This window comes from Pinus tabuliformis, chromosome 3_2 (genome assembly GCF_031772625.1).
Source record: "Pinus tabuliformis cultivar Carrire ecotype Pingquan chromosome 3_2, CPIR1, whole genome shotgun sequence".
NCBI lineage: Eukaryota > Viridiplantae > Streptophyta > Pinopsida > Pinales > Pinaceae > Pinus > Pinus tabuliformis.
This window is the reverse complement of record NC_142302.1, coordinates 1,021,001,563-1,021,025,349: the sequence shown is the minus strand read 5'-3', so window position 1 is coordinate 1,021,025,349 and position 23,787 is coordinate 1,021,001,563. Positions and strand designations below refer to the sequence as shown.

At 39.9% G+C, this 23,787-nt stretch overlaps 1 protein-coding gene across 1 annotated transcript in view; it reads left to right on the top strand.

Moving 5' to 3' along the window:
* Positions 1–23,787, top strand: part of LOC149184058 (uncharacterized) — a 274,518-nt gene that overhangs the window by 112,140 nt on the left and 138,591 nt on the right. The window contains exons 3-6 of the mRNA XM_089417390.1: positions 15,465–15,577; positions 15,975–16,105; positions 16,209–16,314; positions 16,448–16,530. Of these exons, the coding sequence (XP_089273516.1) occupies positions 15,465–15,577; positions 15,975–16,105; positions 16,209–16,314; positions 16,448–16,530 (433 nt within the window). The remainder of the gene's footprint in view (positions 1–15,464; positions 15,578–15,974; positions 16,106–16,208; positions 16,315–16,447; positions 16,531–23,787) is intronic.

Genomic DNA, 23,787 nt, shown 5'->3' with positions numbered 1-23,787 from the left:
TCATCATTATATTAGGATTGGAATATCTTTGATTTTCTTGAGCCTGAGGCTCCGAGGGTTTTAAGACCCCTTCTCTTTTGGTTAGCTTTGGTGGAGGTGATCCCACCCTAACTAATCCTTTTGTCTAGTTTTGGTGGAGCTACTCCCACCCTACATAGATACACTTTTCATGTTTGGCATAATCCTTTCTCTCATCTGATATTTGGCTCATTGAAGGAAGAATTTATGGGATGGGTTGTAGAAAGACCGACTGAAGTAGTTACTAAATTTTTTGGACTATTGTTGTGTTGGCAAAGGTGTGGCATAATACAATAAGGTCATCTAAGGGCTCTTCTGAGTTATAGGCAACCACAGATTGGAGAAAAGCGCAGGTAGTCGCAGATAGTTGCAGGGCCAAGGGCTTCAGGCCCTTATTTTTGATAGCGAACCAGCTACCTAGTACAGAAGTTGCGGAGGATTTTTTTGAGGCACTCCATGCAATATTAAGAATAGTGAGATCCCCTTCCTTATTCAAGAACAATCCTATACAAATTTGGTCAAGTGATACTCATAGTTGATATTGATCTGCACATGTTTTTCAAGGGAAGATAGGATCGATACAAACTAGGCAACAAGTAATCATTCTACGGTTGTGCCAATGCAGTGAAGTCTGAACTCTTGAACGAAAGGCATGGTTTATCCGTGGCACCAAATATTGACCCTATCTAGGGCAACAAAGCCCCTTCCATCCTTGGTCCAGCCACTGAGACTCGATTAAGCATAAAAGGTTTTCCTTGTCTAGGGTTGATGTGATGGTTTGGAGGCAAGGCTTGGACTTCTGTACATGTAAGCTTAGAAGAACTCGACAAATTAATTAGTGTAGATGTTGTCACATACCAAATGTGGGTGACCCAATAGGAGAAATTTTCTCCTATATTTGTCTTCAGCTGGCAACCAACAAACCCTTGACAACCACTAGTGTAGTCGATATATTGTGCCAGTTGATCTCCGCTCCCTAGGCCACTCATATGTCCCCTTGCACATCTGCCGAGAGCATATGTTTGAAGGTGGACCATCCAATCCTAAAGGTTTGTTTTTCATTGTGCAATCAGGTGCTTATGCTTGTTTTTCCTTGGGCACATTGGGCATGGATTATTGGGTGACATAGAAGAAGGAAGGGTTTCCATTGTAGTTTTGTTCGCTCACCTTAAATGGGAGTTTAATCCTCAATCCTAGTCTCGTGGGATCTCCCCTATTGGCTTATAGCTTTAGGAAGGGCACTACTTGGGAAACCCTGATTTTGGTAGCGCAATCCTATTTTCCCGTTTCACATTTTTCACCTCCCTCCGCACATTACAAGCCCTATTTCATCATCTTCCCTCTGTGTCCACAAGACCACAGGGTCCACAAGGCTCTGATACTCGCCCTCCCCTCGTCCACATGTTTGGGTCGATACTGGAAATGTTGCCTCGGAGGTTGATGCAGCGAAAAAAAGGGTTAAAAGCATATCATGGCCAGCTACAAAAAAAATAATATCACAAAATGCAAAAGATGGTTGAGACATTATATTAGCGCATGGGTAAGAGCTAAACATGAGCTCTACCCATTCAATATGGCTATCACCCTGATTCCTAGGGCCTCATGACTGCCGCCTACATCATTATGGAACCCATGCATGTGCCAACCCCTGGTGGGTAGTGAACTCCCCCACCTTAAGGGTATAGTCACTGCTTATATCATACATAGCATGCTCTCATCTCCTGGAGCCCTGAGCAATATAATAAAGAAAAATAAAGAAAAGGCAAATGAAGAAGGGTGGAAAAATAAAGGTCGGGGTAACTTATGTACCACGATTACTTCCTCCTACATCTATACACCCAAGTATGTGAACATTCGTCATCATTACCACCTTTGAACCCATGGCATTTGATCTTGAGACCCCTGACCCCTGTACCTTGGACCTGGCCTTCCCCTTAGGGGTTGGGAACACCTAATAGGGTTGTTTATGAGCCACTACTACCTAGGGAGGTAACACTATTACATGCTCAAAGCCCCAAATTTGGAAGGGAAGCCCGCTATGAAGTCTCATTTGTGCCTTGGATTAATAGGCTTGGTTCACTTAGATGCACTAATGAATTATTGTACTTGATGGTGAGGAGACACATTGGATCTTATATGTAATTGGCTGGTGGTTTCATCATGGGCTGGGCAACTTAACTGGGGCCCAAGCCTACCAGAGGATCATATTGACATTTGACATTTGTAGGGTATGCGTTGAGAGCCATGGTACTCCATCATGTGTATTAGCATCATTCCATGGCATGGGCACCTTCAACACCTTCAGCAACTCGCTCATTTCGCCACATTATTCACGAGATGATGCACTTGGACCAGCATGACCCAACCGACTTAGCATGATCAGGGCAGCTGATCCAAGGCACAAAGGAAGTTTGTCTCATCCTTGAGAGATGGGAGGGAAGGCACCATTATCAAGACCCTCATTTGGAGCATTGTACAGACTTATTTTTTATTTGGAGACCCATGAGACTAACATATGTGCTCCAAGCCCACTTGGGAACCCACATGATGACTTATATAGAGACTAAGGGGCCATCCCCTTGTCCATCATTCATGGAGCCCTCTCTCTCATCTTGGCACTTAGAGGACTCAATGGGGCCATCTAAAGGCCCTCCTTCATCACAAAGTCATCATTTCGGCTCCGTTATGGATGGCTTTTTCATAACTTGTATTAGTTACTTGGCGGGCTTGTCACCAAGACTTGTATCTAGCACATTATTTTATAATTTTTGGGGCTGATTAGGCTAAATCGAATTAGGAGAGACTCATATAAATGGAGATGAGTCTCATTTGTGAAAACTCATCATCATCACTTGGATTATCTCTTGTAAAAGACTTAACACTTTTTCTTTGGAAGATATTGGAGATTCTTTGATGCATTTTGACATTTGGAGCTGAAATTTTCAATTTTCTTTGGAGCTATCTCATGATTTGTGGATAGATGTATAATAATGTCATTTCGTAAGTGCTTCTTGTTGTATATTTTCTTGAAATAATGTCTAATGTATGGAATTGTTGCAACTAGGTTAATGCCATTGTGCCCTAATTATTGAAAATAATTTTTGGAAAACTATTTGGTTGGCAATTACATATGTTACTCATTGTATGGAAAATGATGAATGTTCCTAGTGGATGAGGTTTTGTCTTTCATCCATAAAACTCCATAAATTTTGAGTGGGTTAATGTTAAAGGTTGATAACTTGGGCATCATCCTTTAGCCTCCTTAAAGATGGTTTTGGCCAATTTAAATCCATCTAGGACTCCATAACCCAAAGCATTATGCACTAGTCCAAGGATTATGGTGATCAAACTCCTCTTTCTCCATATTTTCTCCTCCTAAATTTCAGTCCCGTAAAGGTAGGGTAGAAATCTAGGGCTTGTAGCGAAACTTTAGGGAGGTGATTTTTCGGGAATCCAAGGGTCCAAACATCAAGCTCAAGGTGTAGGCTACCTATGCTCCAAGTTTGGTGGACATCCGCTCGAGTTTCATCTGTAAAATATCTTGCCCTAGGTGGTACCCGAAGAGGGAAAACGTAGGTCTTTCTCTTTCACCTTGGTGACTTTCTTGAGGGTTGTATGAGCATAGTATTCATTGGAATAAATCATAAGAAACCCTTTCTCCTCCCTTGCCTTGACCTAGTAAGTACCTTGGAAGTGTTTCTTCAACCATTATCCATAATATTCTAGGTCTAGAGCAAGTCTTTCCTAGGTCTTTCAAAGGAAGCGAAGATCCTTTGGGAAGTGTTAAAACATCACATTGAGCTTGTTTGAGAGGTCCTACACCATTACTTGGAGTTCAGATCTTAGGAAATACCTATTATTATTGTATATCTCGAAAACCTAAGTCTTGATCTCCTCCCCGGTCTTTCTTGGAGAGGTTTTAGCTTCCTTGAAGCATTTGAACCATTATTGTGTCTCTCTTTGAATGGGCTTTGTGGAATCACTTTACACCTAAATCATTGATCTATTCATTCCAAGTGATTCCCTTCCTACTGGGACTCCTACCATCGGTGAAAGTACATAAAGAGCAGGGGACTTTGACTGAGGCGACAGTGGGTCATTGTCCCATTGCTGTCAATTAGTCTAGTACTTGTCCCTTGGATTTTTCCTTCCTTAGGGCCTTGCTAGATTGTGTGGTAACATTTTTGGTACCGTTGCTGGGGAGGAAGCAGGTTGACTTCGTTGGTCAAATATTTGAAGAGGTTATTCATCCAATGACAATCTAGATCCTCTTTTGGCGACTCCATTGGAAGAACGAAGCCCCTGTTCTTCTTTAAACCCCAAAGTAAATGCTTGTAGGGTGAAGTAAGCATCTCTCAAGGCACCTTGAAATTACCTTGGCAACTCCGCAATTATTTATTATGCAAAGATTAAGGAAATGACTTATTCTGTTGTTCCCTATAATGAAAACAATCAAGGGACCATTGACTATCATAAATCTGCTTCATTCAAAACATTGAACTTTGATGCATTCCCTGATGCCCTTCACCAATTGCCCAATAAATACCAAGAGTGGTTGCCTAAGTTTGATGGAAGTGGTATTTACTATTACTAGTGCCAAGAAGCATGTGGATGATTTCATACGGGATTTTTTTTCGAGGACATATAACCAAGTTATTGTTGAAGAAAATGTAACTAGGTTCGGTTTTCATAATGACATGATCTTTGTAAATGATGTAATAAATTATTTTTGTATGTCTTGCTTCATAGGTTTTATGAGCAAGAAGTGTAATTAGGTCAAACACTTCTTCTTGATGTCTTTAGGATTTTTATTATTATGTCAAAGAGTCATGTCATGTGTAGAGAAGCTCTTTAAGAGCATATGTAAAATATATCTATGTCAATGCTGCCCTGCAAGACCAAGAAAAATCCTCCAAGAGCAAGCACACCGAAATCTGCAAGAAAAACAATGAAGAAATCTTATGTCGGCTCCAAAAAATGAATTAAATACATAAATGGAAGTCATGTCAGCTTAAGGAAATGACATGTTGGTTCATGGGATCACGTCAGCTCAAATCACTATAAATAGTAAATACCCATCTAGGGTCAGCGCAGAAGGAACAAGAAGAACTCGGTTTTTCTCTCTGAATTTTTGTGTAAATATTGGGGGCAGGTATCCGTAGTCAAGGAAGAATAGATCTCGCATAAGGTATCACAAGCAAGAAGGAGATCTCGCTTTCCTCTCTCTGAAACCTTGCATGAAGGAGCAAATCTGGGTTAGGGCTTGACTACACCTCAGTTGGGTATTAGGTGCAGTCATGACCAAAACTTCAGATGCATGAATGAGGACGCAGTATTGTCTCGGCATAACTATGAATTGAAGACACAAACCTCGGATAGATGGAGCAACAAGATCTCTGAATGGATAGACAGTCTCGGCATAGGGATATCTCTGAGGTACAGTCTTGGCATATTGAAGAACCGCAGTCAAAACAGTGACATAGATGATCAGAATCATGACGGTGAAGGAGAGTAACAGTGTCTACATAATAAGGAGTTAACATAACGATCTCAGCATGATTGTGACAAGCAAAAGACTCGGATCTATCACCTCGATTGTTTTACGTAATATCTCTATTGCAATATCAATGAACAATAGTGATAAGGATTTCAAGGAGTAAGACTTCGATCTTGACATAACTATGATTGTCTCATTATTAAGATAATAGGATCACAAGTATCTACCTTCTCAGCATATTCTTAGTAATGACATTGTAGACGCAACACATGATGACTATTGTATAATGAAATATAATCACCATCTTAACATATGAATGAAAAAGAAGGATCTTTGTGATATAAACAAAACCTTATCTCTAGTATGATAGTACATGGGATCATGATCTTTAATGATCTTATACAACAAGTGAAGATGTAGCAGCAGTATGATGACAATGGCATAGTAGCAGAAAAGAGGATGACCTCAGTGCGGACAAGAGATCTCAAGATGCAATAATGAAGATCTCAGTGATGCAGCAGTAATGTATTTAGTGGTGCATATGATGATCTCAACAGTGGCAAAGCAAAGGGTTGATGTCTTGGTCTTGGAGAGGCAAATTGTGTCAAGGGTCATGGTCTTGGTATTCGTTAATGGAATCTCTATAAGAAGAATTTTGCATGGGTTTTCCTCTCCAAGAGGGAGAGGTTTTGGCCCTGGCAAAAAGCCAAATATTTGTGTTCTTGCCTCTTTTGTTTTTGGTAGCAGTTTGATGAAGTGAAAACACACACTAATAATGAATGAAAGATCAAACTAAGATAAATTGTATAAATACTTCACAAATTGTTATCATGCATTAGAAGAATCATTGTAATTTTTGAATGCCCTAGATTCTTCAACATGGTATCAGAGCGATAGGTTCAGCAGTCAAAGAAAGGGCAGAAAAGAGACATACAAGAATCAAGATTCTAGCAAGCTCAAGGATGGCAAATCAAACCCTAGTCATGATCAAACCCTAGATCAGAGATCAGTCTACAACAACAAGGGTTTCAGATGTCAACAGTCTTCAGATCTCAGGGTATGTGACAACAGTTTTGACAAGTTCATCTACAACATCTCAGTATCTCAGTTTGAATACTTAAGATATCAGATCTCAGGGGGAACTTGATTCAAAGGCATATATAGGAGTGCATATGGACAGTACTCAAATAAAAAGCTGTACTATCTAATGGATCACTATGCATCATGGCAAGCAACTTCAATTCGATATGTATCAACAGTTTGTTGGAAGGCAATCTTCCTATCAAGGATCTCAGTCAATGGAAGCATCAAAACATCTGCTCCAACTACTGCCAACATGATCAAGGTGAAGACTTCATCTTCACAATCAAGTCATTACCTTCTCATTTTATAATCAAATTTGGTTTTATGACTTCATGATTGCAAGAAGGCCTATATTGGATGTGTCATCAAGGATCCATGAGAAGGATTGTCATTATCCTTATAGAAGTCAGTACATCAAGGTCTCCTTTAAAGTTATGAGAACTCTTAAGGTTCTATAAAGTAAGGAAGGAGACATAAGAAGGATACATGAAATGCTAGAGGGTATACTATCTGAAATGCAGTAAAGAAGAATGAAGATATATCTTCATGAGATCTCAGTTACAAGATCTGGGAAAAATGATGAGAAAATAATCATCATTGATATTGATATTGATAAGCAAGGTAACAAATGTCCATGAATAAGAAGGTTACCTCGATCAATAGTTTGTGGTCTCTATGTTGAATAGAGAAAGACAAAAGAATCAAATATGTGCAAAGGAAAGGTTGACAAGTTAGTACTATGGAAATATTACCTGAAGGATGGAGGAAGTTGAAGAAAGGATCAGGGAAAGAGGGAGTAATAGATCTCCATTATGAATGAGATGGTGTCCCTCTCAAAAGGATCCTATTAGAAGTCCTTGCAGATATGATCATGGTAAGAAGATGCATCGTGGCATCATGGAAACAAGAGCTCGTCTGAATCATGAAAAACATAGCTCTTGGGAATCTCATTGAATATCAAAGGAAAGGAAGAAGTCATCCAGGACAAAGGGAACATTTGCCAGATAGGGATATACTAGATCCTGAAGAGTCACCGATAGAAACCTCAGCGGAGGATCCCCTAGTCTGGGAAGGCAGCAAGAGCTTCATTAGGAATTCCAACTTATGGAAATCATGAGATGAAGCAGATCAAGGGATTGAAGATCCGTTTAATCAAGAAAGCTGCTGAAAGAAGCCTGAAGGAATAATGAGGTATGTATGCTGGGATTTGTTTAATATTATAATGTCATGTGATATGGTTGTAGGAAACATGGATCGAGCATGATCAAAAGGGAAAATATCTCCTCTGAAAGGATGATGAAAGACTTAAGTCACACTAGATGAAATCAACGTAATATGTCTTCATATAAAGTATGAGGTAGTTGATCACAATTGAAGAACTCTGATTGAAAGCTCCTGGGAATGAAAGATGTGAGGATGGAAGAGATCGTGAATTATGCAACCATGATGAAGGAAATCAACATCCAGAGGATCAGGAAGACTTGACCAAGAAATCTCCCGGAATGATGTGAAGACTTTGATGGAAGTCTGAAAAGATGAATACCCTTAACAATAGATATCGTTGGCAGATGTATCAACATGTATACAGGATGTTGATACCTACAAGAAGATGTCACTGGAAAAAGGCCATCACCAAAAGGTAACATGTGATTTGTTTTTGGTGTCTGACCTCTTGGAAAATTCTGGGTATGTGTGCAGGGCCAAGGTAAGGAGAGTTGTGAAGGATGTCACAACTATGTACCTTGTGAATCACCGTTGAAGAAAAAGGTGAAGATAGATGGCCCTACGAGGGAAGTCCCAGATGTAAAGCCAAGGAGGATACTTTCCGGGATGACATGACAGAGGAAAGTAATGGATGGCTGAACCCTACGTGTGGAGAAAATTGATGACATCGAAGTCTTGGATCATCAGTCAACTAGAAGACCCTATAAAGCATTGATGATAGAGTCCCTAGGTAAGAGGGAGCTCTGGAAGGTTCCTATGAGTAAAGGAACTCGAGCAAGTTTCTAAGTGAAGAGAAACTTGGAACTCGTCCCTAGTTAAGAGGGAGAGTTAGACACGACATTCTTGTCTTCAGTTTGGAAGAAAGAATGGAGGATTGTGTAATCATCTTGCATCCGACACTCTTTGAGGATGTGGTAGGTCATCCAAGACAAGAGTGGGCAAGAGGATCGATATTCTTGAGGGCTGGGAACCCAAGATGGGAATAGTCCTAGTAGGGCATACTCGGAGAACACCCGGGTGGGTATAACCCTAAGAGAGACAATGATGATGCGTGTTTATCAGTCATTGGTCTTGCCAACATTGTGCTCTGATCTAAGTGAGAGATGGAGTTGTTAGTCAAGGCCTTGCTATATGGAAACAATGTTGGTTGAAATGATGCTAGAACAGATGGTCTGCAAATCCGATTCTTCTTATGAGAAATTCTTCAGATTGAGAATGACCAAGTACCATTATGAATATCTCTCTAGTTAAGTGGGAGTGTTGAAGAAAATGTAACTAGGTTCGGTGTTTATAATGACATGATCTTTGTAAATGATGTAAAAAATTATTTTTGTATATCTTCCTTCATGGGTTTCATGAGAAAGAAGTGTAATTAGGTCAAGACTTCTTCTTATGTCTTTAGGATTTTTATTATTATGTCAAAGAGTCATGTCACGTGTAGAGAAGCTCTTTAAGAGCCTATGTAAAATATATCTATGTCAATGCTGCTCTCCAAGACCAAGAAAAATCCTCCAAGAGCAAGCACATCGAAATTTGCAAGCAAAACAATGAAGAAATCTTATGTCGGCTCCAAAAAATGAATTAAATACATAAAAGGAAGTCATGTTGGCTCAAGGAAATGACATGTCTGTTCATGGGATCACGTCAACTCAAATCACTATAAATACCCATCTAGGGTCAGCACAGAAGGAAAAAGAAGAACTCGGTTTTCCTCTCCGAATTTTCGTGTAAATATTGGGTGCAGGTATCCGCAGGCAAGGAAGAACAGATCTCGCATAAGGTATCCACAAGCAAGAAGGAGATCTCACATTCCTCTCTCTGAAACCTCACATGAAGGAGCAAATCTGAATTAGGGATTGACTGCACCTCGGTTGGGTATTAGGTGCAGTCATGACCAGAACCTCGGATGCATGAATGAGGACGCAATATTGTCTCGGCATAACTATGAATTGAAGCCACAAACCCTGGATAGATGGAGCAACAAGATCTCTGAATGGATAAATAGTCTCGGCATAGAGATATCTCTGAGGTACAGTCTTGGTGTATTGAAGAACCGCAGTCAAAACAGTGACATAGATGATCAAAATCATGACTGTGAAGGAGAGTAACAGTCTTGGCATAATAAGGAGTTAACATAACGATCTCAGCATGATTTTGACAAGCAAAAGACTCAGATCTATCACCTTGATTGTTTTACGTAATATCTCTGTTGCAATCTCAATGAACAACAATGATAAGGGTTTCAAGGAGTAAGTCTTCGATCTTGACATAACTATGATTGTCTCATTATTAAGATAATAGGATCACAAGGATCTACCTTCTCAGCATATTCTTAGTAATGACATTGTAGACGCAGCACATGATGACTACTGTATAATGGAATATAATCACCATCTTATCATATGAATGAAAAAGAAGGATCTTTGTGATATATACAAAACCTTATCTCTAGTATGGATAGAATATGGGATCATGATCTTTGATGATCCTATACAACAAGTGAAGATGCAGCAGTAGTATGATGACAATGGCATGGTAGCAGAAAAGAGGATGACCTCAGTGAGGAGAAGAGATCTCAAGATGCAATAATGAAGATCTCAGTGATGTAGCAGTGATCTCAGTGATGCAACAGTAATGTCTTCAGTGGTGCAGATGGTGATCTCAACAGTGGCAGAGAAAAGGGTTGATGTATTGGTCTTGGAGAGGCAAATTGTGTCAAGGGTCACGGTCTTGGTATTCGTCAATGGAATCTTTATAAGAAGAATTTTGCATGGGTTTTCCTCTCCAAGAGGGAGAGGTTTTGGCCCTAGCAGAAAGCCAAATATTTGTGTTCTTGTCTCTTTTGTTTTTGGTAGCAGTTTGATGAAGTGAAAACGCACACTAATAATGAATGAAAGATCAAGCTAAGATAAATTGTATAAATACTTCACAAATTGTTATCATGCATTAGAAGAATCATTGTAATTTTTGAATACCCTAGATTCTTCAACAGTTATAGTCCGTAATCAAGACATAGAAGATGTTGTTATAATACTCTTTGCATTAACATTTGAGGTAGAAGTTTGGGACTAGTATTCTAACCTGCCTCCAAGGAGCATTGTTGACTTTGAGCAATTTGAAGATGTCTTCATGGGAGAATGAGCTAACCATTAAAGCAGTAGAATTGGTTCGAATAATGGTAGAGAAAAAGAGGAGGAAGAGGAGCTTTTTCTGCCCGATCAACAAGAAACAAATAATGATGATGATAAGGATTTCGTTGAAGAGCATTCCTTGGAAAGTAGAGTTGAAGATAGCCCAATGTTTTCCAATGAGGTTATCCCTGTCGTCGTGCATAACAAGGTCCTTGAGAAAGATGATCCCATTAACCCCTTAGATGACATTAGTGATTACTTGCATATTGAAAAGTAAAGTGGGAAATCGATGGAATCATATTTAAGGTTGAGGGAATCATCCGTGGGTCTAGCCTAATCCATATGCTTTCCCTTTTCCCATGGCTCCTGTACATGATTCATGGTCATCTTATTTTCCCACCTCTCACCCATGTGACCTAGCATATGACTATCATGACTATCGTGCTTATTTTTACATGTATATTAATCATAAGGATATGAGATATGATATTGATCTGATGATATGTTGGTTGCATTGGCTGTATGATTACACTTAACATTTGCATGATGTAGCATGCATGTTAGAGTAGGATGCATTGCATATTAATTTTGCATAGCTAATATCATCATATCATGTTCTCATGCTAGAATAGATGCATTTAGATTAGACTTGCATTTTAGAGTAGATTTTATTTTTTGTATGGGTTTATTATTTGATGAAAACATGGGTGATACAAGTACGCCCATGACAAATGCTTCCAACAATTTTTTGTGGTGTGTAGGATACAGGTCTTCGGTCCCTAAGGATTGCTAGTGTTCTCATGACCTCTCGTTCGAGTACATGGTTTGTGCACTCTACGAAGAGTTCATGTCCTAGTTGGAGCCAAATGTTACCCACCAAAAGTGGGTGACCCCATAGGAGAATTTTTCTCCTATATTTGTCTTCAGCCAATAACCAACAACCCCTAACAACCACCAGTGTAATCAATATATTGTGCTTGTTGATCTCCGCTCCCTGAGCTAGTCATATATTCCCTCACCCATCTATTGAAAGCGTATGTTTGAAGGTGGGCCATCCAATCTAAAGGTATGTTTTTCATTGTGCAATTGGGTGATTGTGCTCGTTTTTCCTTGGGCACATTGGGCATGGATTATTGGGTGACTTAGAAGAAGGAAGGTTTCGAATATAGTTTTGTTCCCTCACCATAAATGGGGGGTTAATCCTCAATCCTACTCCCATGAGATCTCCCATATTGGCTTATAGCTTTAGGAAGGGCACTACTTGGGAAACCCTAATATTGATAGCGTGGTATTGTTTTCACGTTTCACATTTTTCACCCCCTTGCGCACATTACAAGCCATATTTCATTATCTTCCCTCTCTGGATCCACATGACCACTAGGTCCACAAGGCCCTGGTACTCCCCCTCCCCTCGTGCACATGTTTGGGTTGAGCCTGGAAATGTTGCTAAGGAGGTTGATGCAACTAAAAAAAGGGTTAAAAGTATATCATGGCCAAATACCAAAGAAAATAATATCACAAAATGCAAAAGATGGCCGGGACATTATTTTAGCACGTGGGCAAAAGCCAAACATGAGCTCTACCCCTTCATTATGGCCATCACCTTGGTTACTAGGGCCCCATGAGTGCCCCCTGCATGATTTTGGAACCCATGCATGTCCCAACCCCTGGTAGGCGATGAAATGCCCCAGGTTAAGGGGATAATCACTACATATATCATACACAAAATGCTCTCATCTCTTGGAGCCCTGAGTAGTATAATAAAGAAAAATAAAGAAAAGGGAAAAAGAAAATGAAGAAGGGTGTAAAAACAAAGGGCGAGGTAACTCATGTACCATGATTGCTCCCTCGTACGTCTATACACCCAGATATGGGGACAACCCTCATCATTTCCACCCTTGAATCCATGGCATTTGGCCTTGAGACCTCTGTGTCCCTATCCACCTCATCATTAGTCACATGACCTCTATCACTTGAAGGGTGTACCTTGGAGCTGTCTTTCCTCTTAGGGGTTGGGAACACCTAATAGGGTTGTTTATTAGCCACTCCTACCTTGGGGAGGTGACACTATTACATGCTCAAAGCTCCAAATTTGAAAGAGAAGCCCACTATGAAGTCCCATTTGTGCCATGGATTAACAAGCTTAGTTCACTTAGATGAACTAATGAATTATTGTACTTGATGGTGAAGAGACACATTGGATCTTATATGTAATTGGTAGGTGGTTTCATCATGGGCTAGGCAACTTAACTGGGGCCCGAGCCCACCATAGGATCATATTGACATTTGTAGGGAATGCGTTGAGAGCCATGGGACTCCATCATGTGTATTAGCATCATTCCATGCCATGGCTTTTCATAACTTGTATTAGTTACTCGGTGGGGTTGTCACCAGGACTTGTATCTAGCACATTATTTTATATTTCTGGGGCTAATTAGGTTAAATAGAGTTAGGAGAGACTCATATAAATAGAGATGAGTCTTATTTGTGAGAACTCATCATCATCACTTGGATCTATCTCTTGTAGGAGACTTCACACTTTTACTTTGGAAGCTATTGGAGCTTCTTTGATGCATATTCACTTTTGGGGGTGAAATTTTTGATTTTCTTTGGAGCTATCTCATGATTTGTGGATGGATATATCATATTGTCATCTTGTAAGTGCTTCTTGTTGAATATTTTCTTGAAATAATGTTTAATTTATGGAATTGTTGCAACTAGGGTAATGCGATTGTGCCCTAATTATTGAAAATATTTTTGGAAAACTATTTGGCTGGCAATTGCACATTTCACTCATTGTATGACAAATGATGAATGTTCCTAGTGGATGAGAGTTTGTCTTTCATCCATAAAACTTCATAAATAATGAGTGGGTAAATTTTAAAGGTTGATAGGTAGGGCATCATCCTTTAGCCTACTTAAAGATGATTTTGGCTAATTTAAGAGCATCTAGGACTCCTTAGCCTAAAGGACTAGGCACTAGTCCAAGGATTTTGGTGATCAAGCTCATCTTTCTCCATATTTTCTCCTCATAAATGTCGGTCCCCTAAAGGTAGGGCAGAAATCTAGGGCTTGCAACAAAATTTTAGGGAGGTGATTTTTCAAGAATTCGAGGTTCCAAATATCAAGCTCAGGGTCTAGGCTACCTATGCTCCAAGTTTGGTGGATATTTGCCTAAGTTTCATCCATAAAATCTCTTGCCCTAGGTGCTACCCTAAGAGGGAAAACCTAGGTTTTTCTCTCTCACCTTGGGGACTTTCTTGAGGATTGTATGAGCATAGTATTCGTTGGAATAAATCATAAGAAACTCTTTCTCCTCGTTTGCCTTGACCTAGTAAGTACCTTGGAAGTACTTCTTCCCACAAATATTCATAAAACCCTAGGTCTACTGCAAGTCTTTCCTAGGTCTTTCAAAGGAAGCGAATATTCTTTGAGAAGTGTAAAAAGTTAAAACATCACATTGAGCTTCTTTGAGAGGTTCTATCCCATCACTTGGAGCCTAGATCTTAGGAAATACCCATTATTATTGCATATCTTGAAACCCTAAGTCTTGATCTCCTCTTAGGTCTTTCCTTGAGAGCTTTTAGCTTCCTTGAAGCATTTGAACCATTATTTTGTGTCTCCTTGAATGGGCTTTGTGGAATCACTTTACACCTAAATCATCGATCTATTCATTCCAAGTGATTCCCTTCCTACTGGGGCTCCTCTCGTTTGTGAAAGTCCGTAAAGAGCAGGGGACTTTGACTGAGGTGACAATGGATCATTGTCCCATTGTTATCAACTAGTCTAGTAGTTGTCCCTTGGTTTTCCCTTCCTTAGCGACCTGCTTGATTGTGTGGTAACAAACACTAGGGTAGTTAATGCTAGCATAAGTTGCAATTGAATATTGAATCACTGACATTGAAGATCATTCATATATTAGTGGATCACTGGTTGGTTAAGTTGATGTTTATTGGGCAGTCAGCCCTAAGTTGTCATGCTCGGACTAAAAGTATCAGATTGTTGTGGAAATTTTATATTCAGGCCTGCATTATGCATACATTCTATGATTGTTGAAATGCTTTATATCCATACATGCATTACTGTTCATGAATATGTACTACTGTAAAGCTTTATTGAAGAAACCCTAAGGGCAAATTTACCTTGGGACACTACATCATATCAACATTGTCTAGGCAGTTTAGATGTCATAAGGGACCTAATTCTCTCCGTGTATTTGAGTTGTTTAAGAAATTTCTACAGTGATCCATGCTTGTTTCTTTTTCATCTCATAAATACTTTCTTTGTTGATTGATTAATTGTATCATTACTTCTTGTATGTCCCTATCTGATATCGTAGCTGTTTGAGGCAATCAAATTGTAGTGCTTGCATCAACAATCAGGAACCAGTGTTGATTTGTGATCCTCATTTGCCTGGTGAACATCCTATGAATATATTCTATTCTAGGAGGGTTTCGAATTTATTATTTCATGTATATTAATATATCTGATTGTACAATCCTTACCTGCAGAATATTTGCAAATATTCCAAAACGAAAATGTGGATGGTCCGTCCCTTACTACATTAAAAAGAAGCCATCGTGCTTGCTTTGGAATGACCGACTTTGAATGGCTTCTGTTTAAGGTATAGTTTTGTTTCTTTCATATTTGATCAGTTATTCTATAATAATTTTCTTTTGTATGTAAAATGATGGTGTTCTTAACTTTTATATTATCTTCCATGTTTCTTTCAATGTTGATCATTATGATTTTCATTTGTATGTGGTATAATACTATAGTGTTGTTCTTGTGTTCTGTAAGTTTTTTGCTTCTTTCAAATTCAATTATAACAATTTTGTTTTTTATGTGAAACAATGATGTTCTCAACTCTTGGGAGTATATCTTTTTTCTCAACAACTGATCATCTGTTATCAGAATACTTCTGTTAATGTGTAAACTAATGATGTTCTCAACTCATGAGAAGATTCTTCCAAAGCTTTTCTTTTGAAGGATATTCACAACGCTAATTCTATAACTGATAGGAGGCAAGAAAGAGACTATTGGATGGCTATGAAAGAACTGAGGGAATTTCAGAACCCTTTGGGACTTCACCCACAATCACTGACATTGAAAACATCCTGTTGACATCATCAAGGCTATCATGCTCATCAAGGTTTATCCTCTGATTCCTTAGATTAGAGCATGCTCAAAGTACTGATAATAAGGGTTCTTTTTGGTTAGTATGGTTACTTGGCTTACCAGATTCCCTTATGTAGGTCTCAGGCTGCACTGTGGGCAAAAAATAATAAATCGACATCTCTTTGGAATTTGTTTAGCATTCCCAAAATTCCTTGGGGATCGGATATTGCCAAAGATGATCAGGTTGGCTTCATATCACTATGTCTTTGTTTGGTCATCTACTGTTCTTAACCAATGAATGTAACCAATGAATGTGAAAAAATTATTTCTTTTGCCGTGTCTCATGGATTTCTGGGATATTGCTGTTGGTATGCAGATTAAAATACTTGCAGCAGAAGTGGAATCTCTCCGAGGAGAAATTGCTAGTGCTGATGAGCGAGAAACAACTCTTCATGCCCAGTAAGACAAATTCATGATATCCCCTCTGACAACATCTGTTATGGGTCCTTGTTCTTCTGAATCAGAGTTTATGAAAATGATTATGTTTCTAATTTGATTTTGTTGGGCCTAATTATGAAATGTTTTATACATCTAACTCAAAACACTACTCAAATGCCCTTTGATTAATCGGTTGTTTGTCTAGCATGTTGAATGGTACTAAACAGTGTCTAGAGTATTATGCAATGGCATACAAACATTTTTTTTTGCTTTATATTTTATATTGGCTGAGCTTGAAGGGTTCCAAACCCTATGTTTGCCAACTTGAATGCTATCTCTAATGGGGAAGATTCTTCCATTTATTTTTTTAAATTTTAAATGGTTAAGTGGCAAACAAAAACAAGAAGAAAACCCCAATGGGAAATGATATCTTGAAAGCAAAGCAAAGCAAGATCCCACTATGAGGCGTAAGGCTTACCTGTAATAGATGACAAGTGGCGGTAGCCAAGTAGGTGTTTGAAGAACTTTAATTGCTATGGGCATTAGAGAATCTCTATGATACTTGGTAACTCGATTGATAATAGCACCCTCATTAGTGGGGGTTGTCTCCTTCATACCTTGAGCACATTCTTTAGGCACCTCTAGTCAAGACATTTCTCTTGGCTCTTGAGTTCTTGAGAGTGTTATTACCCCAAGTTGCACTAAATGACAAAATATCCAATCTAGAAGGAGCAACCCAAGGGGGAACTATTAGGATGGTCATTACTGTCACCTAAGCAACCTATCCTCTCTTTGGTTGGTTCTTCTCCAACTCTAGGGGAGTATCCTTAGCAATTAGGATTACTAAATCTATAATCAATGAGGCTCAAAGGTGATGTGAAGGGAGAGCTGTAGAAAAACAATGTTTTTGTCTCTTTGTAGAAGAACAAAAAATAAAGGGGTGATGGGAGATAGGGGGCCAGTACCTATCCAATTATGGGGCAATGGATTCAAGAGGGAAAGACAGAGAGCAATTCATGAATAGCTAAAGCACATAGAGCTGTTACACATACCACAATAAGCTTAACATGGTGCTAAATGATGAAGAAATGTGCTTGGAAGGGTCCTTAAAGTTTCCAAAATTAAACAATTTTATAAGAGTGAGTCGTACAATGGAGTATTGATCCAACAACCACTCTTAAAAAGATGATAGATGCAAGACAATGCATTCAGAAAAATAACATCAAAGAGCATAAAGAGGAGAAAAACTCTCACATACAACACTTCCAAATATGATAGATGAACCTTTATTATGGCTTCTCATAACAAGGTTTTTGCATGCAACTCCTAGCATTCACCAACAACAATTAGAAATTGAATATAGCTTCACATATGATAATCAAGAGTTGAAATGTGTAACTAGGTTCGGTCTTCATAAATATGAAAAGCACTCTTGATTCTTGTATATTGTAAAATGGAAGATAAATTATTATTGATTATTTTTGTAGCATGTGTTTCATGCTCAAGGTCATTTTATTTAGAGGTCAAGCACCCATTGAGTCCTTCTAGGGTTTGTCCTAGTGTGAAGAAGTCTATAGAGTCATTGTCATATGAAAAAGACCCCATTGGGCACATTATAACATGTCAAAAGAATTATTTTTGTATTTAAAAGTGTCAAAATACCCTCCAAGGGCAAGTTGGCTTGGTAGCTAATAAGTCGGCCTCATTAGGTCATCTCGTCCTACTTGGAAGCCTATATATAGGAGGGAACTCAACCTCCTATGGACACTCACTCACTTCTCATCATCCAAGCGAAGAAGAAGCAGAAGAAAGGCAAGCAAAGAAGGATAGAAGGACTAAGGAAAGTTCTTGGGTTATCTCTCTCTCCCTCTCACGTGAGAAGGGAAGGCTAGGGTTTTGCAGCTGCAAGGTCGAAGTTGTGAAAGTTGTAGAAAGGTGATCGAAGAAAGTGCTCTAAGGTCACCTATAAGCCTTAGAAGGAGAAGCAACCCAAGCGAAGGTCAAAGGAAGTCTTAGAAGCCCTAAAATATCTCACACGTGTGGAAGCAGTAATTGTTGCAGGGGCCAAAAATTTCAGATCTGCAGTGGAGGTTGAAAATCTGTACTGGGGTCGAAGTTGTGCTGCTGGAAGAGATTTGCCTGGGTTTGAATTGGATAGAAGAAGCACATCATCAAGAAGGTCTGGCTTGGTCTTGGAAGGGTATTGGTCTTGGTCTATAGGTCTTGGAATTTGTCATTTGAAGAATCTATAAGAAGTGAAGAGATTTGTGGGTTTTCCTCTCAAGTGGAGAGGTTTTGGCCCTGGCTTGCACAACCTATATCTCATTTTCTTGTGTACTATTGATGTTCTTGTTTTGGTAGTTGTTTGATGAAAATAACAACATAATAATAAGAGAAGAAGCTAATAATCAATAAAAAGTTAAAATACATCACAAGTAGTTATCAAGTTTAAGAGAAACCATCCTAATTGTAACCCTTTAGATTTCTCAACATGGTATCAGAGCTAAGGTTGACTAAGGGCATGATGAAGATCACTACATCTTTGAAGGAGTCATTGAAGTCATTTTCTATGATGGCAAGATATCTCATGCAAGGCATCAAAGCATCTTGGAATCTCCTATTATCTATCAAGAATCATATGACTGAGATTTCTACAAATGGCAAAGGGTTATTCTCAACACTTATGGGTATGTTTGAAGATGAAAATATATGGGTAATCGACAGTGGAGCATCCAACATATGACAGGTGAGCACAAACAACTAAAGACCTTATCAAGAGGAAAATCTTCCTACTTCGTTGAACTTGGTGACAAGAAGAGCTATCTTGTAAGAGGAATTGGATCAACCTCGCTGGAGCTAGAGAATGGAGGAAACATTCATCTCAACAACATTCTATTCGTACCAGGTTTGCAAAAGAATTTACTTTCTATTTCATGTCTAGAAGATAAGGGAGATAGAGTCACTTTTATAGATGGAAAGGTTATGGTATGGGATAAAGGCTCTAGCATCAACAATGCAAAAGTCATTGGGATTCATGAAGGAAGACTCTACAGGTTGCTGACACCTCTCTCTCAAGATTTGGTTCACATTGAAGTAAGTCCATGTGAACTTTGGCATAGAAGGTTTGGACACCTTCACTACAAAATCTTACCAACTCTAAATTCAATGGTGAATGGCATCCCTAAACTTAAGGAGGATCATGAAGGAGTGTGCAAGGGATGTGCATTAGGTAAAAATGTTAAGAAACCATTTGGAAGCAGTGCTTCAAGATCAAAATAAATCCTGGATCTCATTCACTTTGATGTCTATGGTCCTATGTCTACAAAGTCTCTTGGAGGTCATCTATATTATGTAACTTTCATTGATGACCACTCAAGGAAAACTTGGATCTATTTGCTGAAGTCCAAGGATGAAGTATTCGAAAAATTTCAAGAATTCAAAGCAGAAGTAGAAAATCTTACAGAAAGAAGGATAAAGGTACTAAGATCTGATAATGGAGGAGAATACACTTCAAAGGAGATCATAGCTTTCTGTAAGGAGGCTAGAATTAAGAGGGAGTTGATAGTTCCATATAATCCAAAGCAAAATGGAGTAGCAGAATGAAATAATCGCTCGATTGAGGAAAGTGTTAGAGCCATGTTACATGATCAAGGCTTGCCTAAATTTCTGTGGGGTGAAGCAACCAAAACTGTTGTCTACATTCAAAATCGAAGTCCTCACAGATCACTAGACAACATGACTCCTGAGGAAGCATTCACTGGGAAGAAACCGTGTGTAGACCATCTCCAGATATTTGGTTGTCCTATCTACATTCACATTCTGAAAGGTAAAAGAAAGAAGTTTTATCCTACAAGCATGAAGGGTATATTTGTTGGCTATAGTAACACTTCAAAAGCATATAAGATCTACATAAAGGAAGGGCACCTAATTGAAGTGAGTCAAGATGTGATCATTGATGAAAGTATTTGTTAATTTTAGGTATGTTCTATGCTTAGAGCAAATTTACTTCAATTTTCCATATTAGCTCAATATCAATTCCAGATTAGCAATCACATTTAGCATGATAGTAAAATGCAGATAGAACATAAACATAAATTGCAGAAAACAAGCCAAGGCAAGAGGACACAAGATGTGGTGCCATCCAGGGACAAACCCCAATGTGGGGAAACCCTTGATCAATTCTTCTTATGTTCTTCAATAGTTCAGTGGAGAGAGAGAGAGATAGTACATATACATCAAAAATAAACATTTTGACTTGAAAAAATAAGAGCAGAGATCTTCTCTAAGAAGATGACACATGAGGTTGCAGATCTGATTCTCTGAACTCAAGTGATTCCATCACCATGTTGTACCCATCACTGTGATGCACCCATCATACTATGTCCATCATCACTGTGCTGTACCATGCTGCATCCATCATCGCTATGCTGCACCATGCTGCATCCATCACGCTGTCACCTATATGCTGCATACTGTCATGGAACAGCCTTAGCTGCTTGCTATGGCTTGCAGCCTAGCAAAGCAGCTAGCTGTAACTTGTAAATATGATATAGCAGAGGAACCTTACTGTACCTCATCCAAGATATCAAACCTCCGAGAAGGACATCCTAAATTGTCCTCTATAATACAAATCTCTGCTCTATCCATGACTGCATTAGACACCGAGATCCCACACCCAAGACTGTAGCTATGCCGAGACTGTAATTCTCTGTTTTATTTCTCCTACTTGTTAATTACAAACAAGATATTTAAACATATAAATATCGAAATAAACACAATACAGTCTCAAACATCTACAGATCAACAACTGAAAGAAATAGCAAACACACAAGTGGCATTTCTTTTGGACAACTCGTCCCCGGAAAAACTCAAATTGGGATCAACAACTGAAAGAAATAGCAAACACACAAGATTATTTTTGGACAACTCGTCCCCGGAAAAACTCAAATTGGGAAAACCGATGCAACAATTCTAGGGTTATTTTATTATGCAGTCTATCAGAGTATAACTGGGTGCGAAACCGGCTCACCTGTCAGAGAAAATAATCCGGCAGTAATACCTATCTATTCGGAAGCAGATATTCAGAAAATCTACCCCACAAAACCCTCTCTAGCACAATTGAAGCACTGCGTCGGCCCTTCTGGCCTTTGCGTTAGCCTGAAAACCCACTGTGTCAGCTCTCTGAGGATCTGCGCAGCCTCTCTGGCTTTCTGCGTCACTCCAGCAGCCTCTGCATGGATGACGCAGGCCCTCCTGGCCTCTGCGCTGTCTCAGCTAGCCTCTGCGTGGCTCTCTCTGGCTTCTGTGTCTGCCTTTCTGCCTCTGCGTTGGTCTTCCGACACTATCTCTACCTCTCCGTCTCGTACTCAATGCCCCTCGCTGCAATCTGATCACTGATTCGACTTTTCTTAGCAAACCTCGCTCTAGAAAATCGAATGACTGATCACTTTGGTGTATTCTCCAACTGACCCTCAAGCCTCCTCTTATACTTTTCCCGTTGGTCATTCAACGGCTGAAATTACATCTCTAATCAACGACTAAGATTAGATTTGTCTTGATCCATGTCATTTAGAACCTTCTAACCTAGTTTTATATTAATACCCATTAATATTTTATTTCCATTAAAAATATTAATTATTTTAATATCTCCTTAACTGGGTAGAATCTGCCCAAACCATTTCTGGGTCTTGCAGATCTCATTTGCTTTAGCCTCTCCACCAATTTTAATGGCTAGAGCACAACCGATGCTACCCCAAATCAACACTCCCTCTTAGCGAGGACTGTGCTCTAGTAATACTCTACACTAAGCATCACTTTGATAATACAACACCAGTACCTGTGCTGATGCTAGGCCTCCCGCCCAACATCCTTTGCACTGCTGCATCCTGTACTACTGCCCATGGCTCTGCCACCGCCACTGATACATCTGTACGACAGCTCCCTCTGCATCCGTGTTGCTGCTGGTCCTTTCTCCCAACACTGCATCTGCATTGCAACCCCCTCTCATCATGCTGCATCGTGCTACTGCTAACTGCTACTGCACTGCAACTCAGTTACTGAGAAGTAAGTAACTGATCCACCCAACTACTGACATCCCTGTCTGGCTAGAAAAACTCCCGACGCTGAAGCTCTCTTTGCCTCTGCGCTGCTGCAACAACTTCCTGCCTCCCACGCCGCTACAAACCTCTTTGTGCCATCCTACACTGTTGCAACCTCCTATGTGCCTCTCGCATTGCTGCAGCCTGCTAGCTCTGTGTTGCCCGAGACTACTGCACTGTAGCACTCTTTGTTGTTTCATCCGCATATGTTCCTACCGACATCTGCCAGTGCTGCTACTTCTTACTTCGGGGCTCCCGTAGCAAGGATTTGATCCAAGAGTTTGGGTACCTCAAGGATTTTGTCCCTCATTGCCTGTAGTCCTCTTGATTACAGCTCGATGTCTCCCCACCTCTTCTCTAGAGGTACATGAGCACTCATGGCACAATCGTCATCCTCCTCTACCTCCTTTTCCTCCTTCGCTGGCGCTGCCTTGGAGTCAAACACCTCTCCCTTAGTCTTCTTCGTTGGACACTGGTTTGCATAATGCCCCAGTTCCCCACAGTTGAAGCACTTAATCTTGGAGAGGTCATTTTTCTTCCTTTTCTCCTGCTTCCTCGCAGATGCCAGAGTTGCATCCTCTTCCTCTTCCTTCTTGATCTGAATTCCTTTGTTGTGACTTCCCGTCTTGGACAACCATCTAATCTCTTCTTGGCGAAGAGCCGCCCACAATTCTTCCCAATCTGGAAGATTCGCGCTGCCCAGAATGCTTTGGACGAATGTCTCCCACTCCTCGGAGACTACGTTTAGAGCGGTCCTTACCATCAACTCTTGATCCGATGTGGCCCCTGTGGAAGTCAGTTGGTCCCGGATCTCCTTCAATCTACCAAGGAAGTGATCTATTTGCTCCCCCTTTTGCATCTGTTATGACCGCAGCTGATTCTCAAGTAACATCTTCCTCTGCGTGGAAGTATGTTGGTACAACGTCTTCAAGGTGTCCCACATTTCCTTTGCCGTATCCTTCTCGACAATATGCTGGACCACATGATCCTTGACCCCATCAAGGATGATGCATTTCATCTTGGCCATTGCCTCCTCGTACTTTCCATTATCAGTCGGGTCAACTGGGATAGCCACTGTTCTCAAGGCGAAGGCCTTGATGCAATGTCTATCTAGAATGGATAGGATCCTAGCCTGTCTTGATCCCTCAGTCCATTCATGGCCATCTCTCTGCTCTTCCTT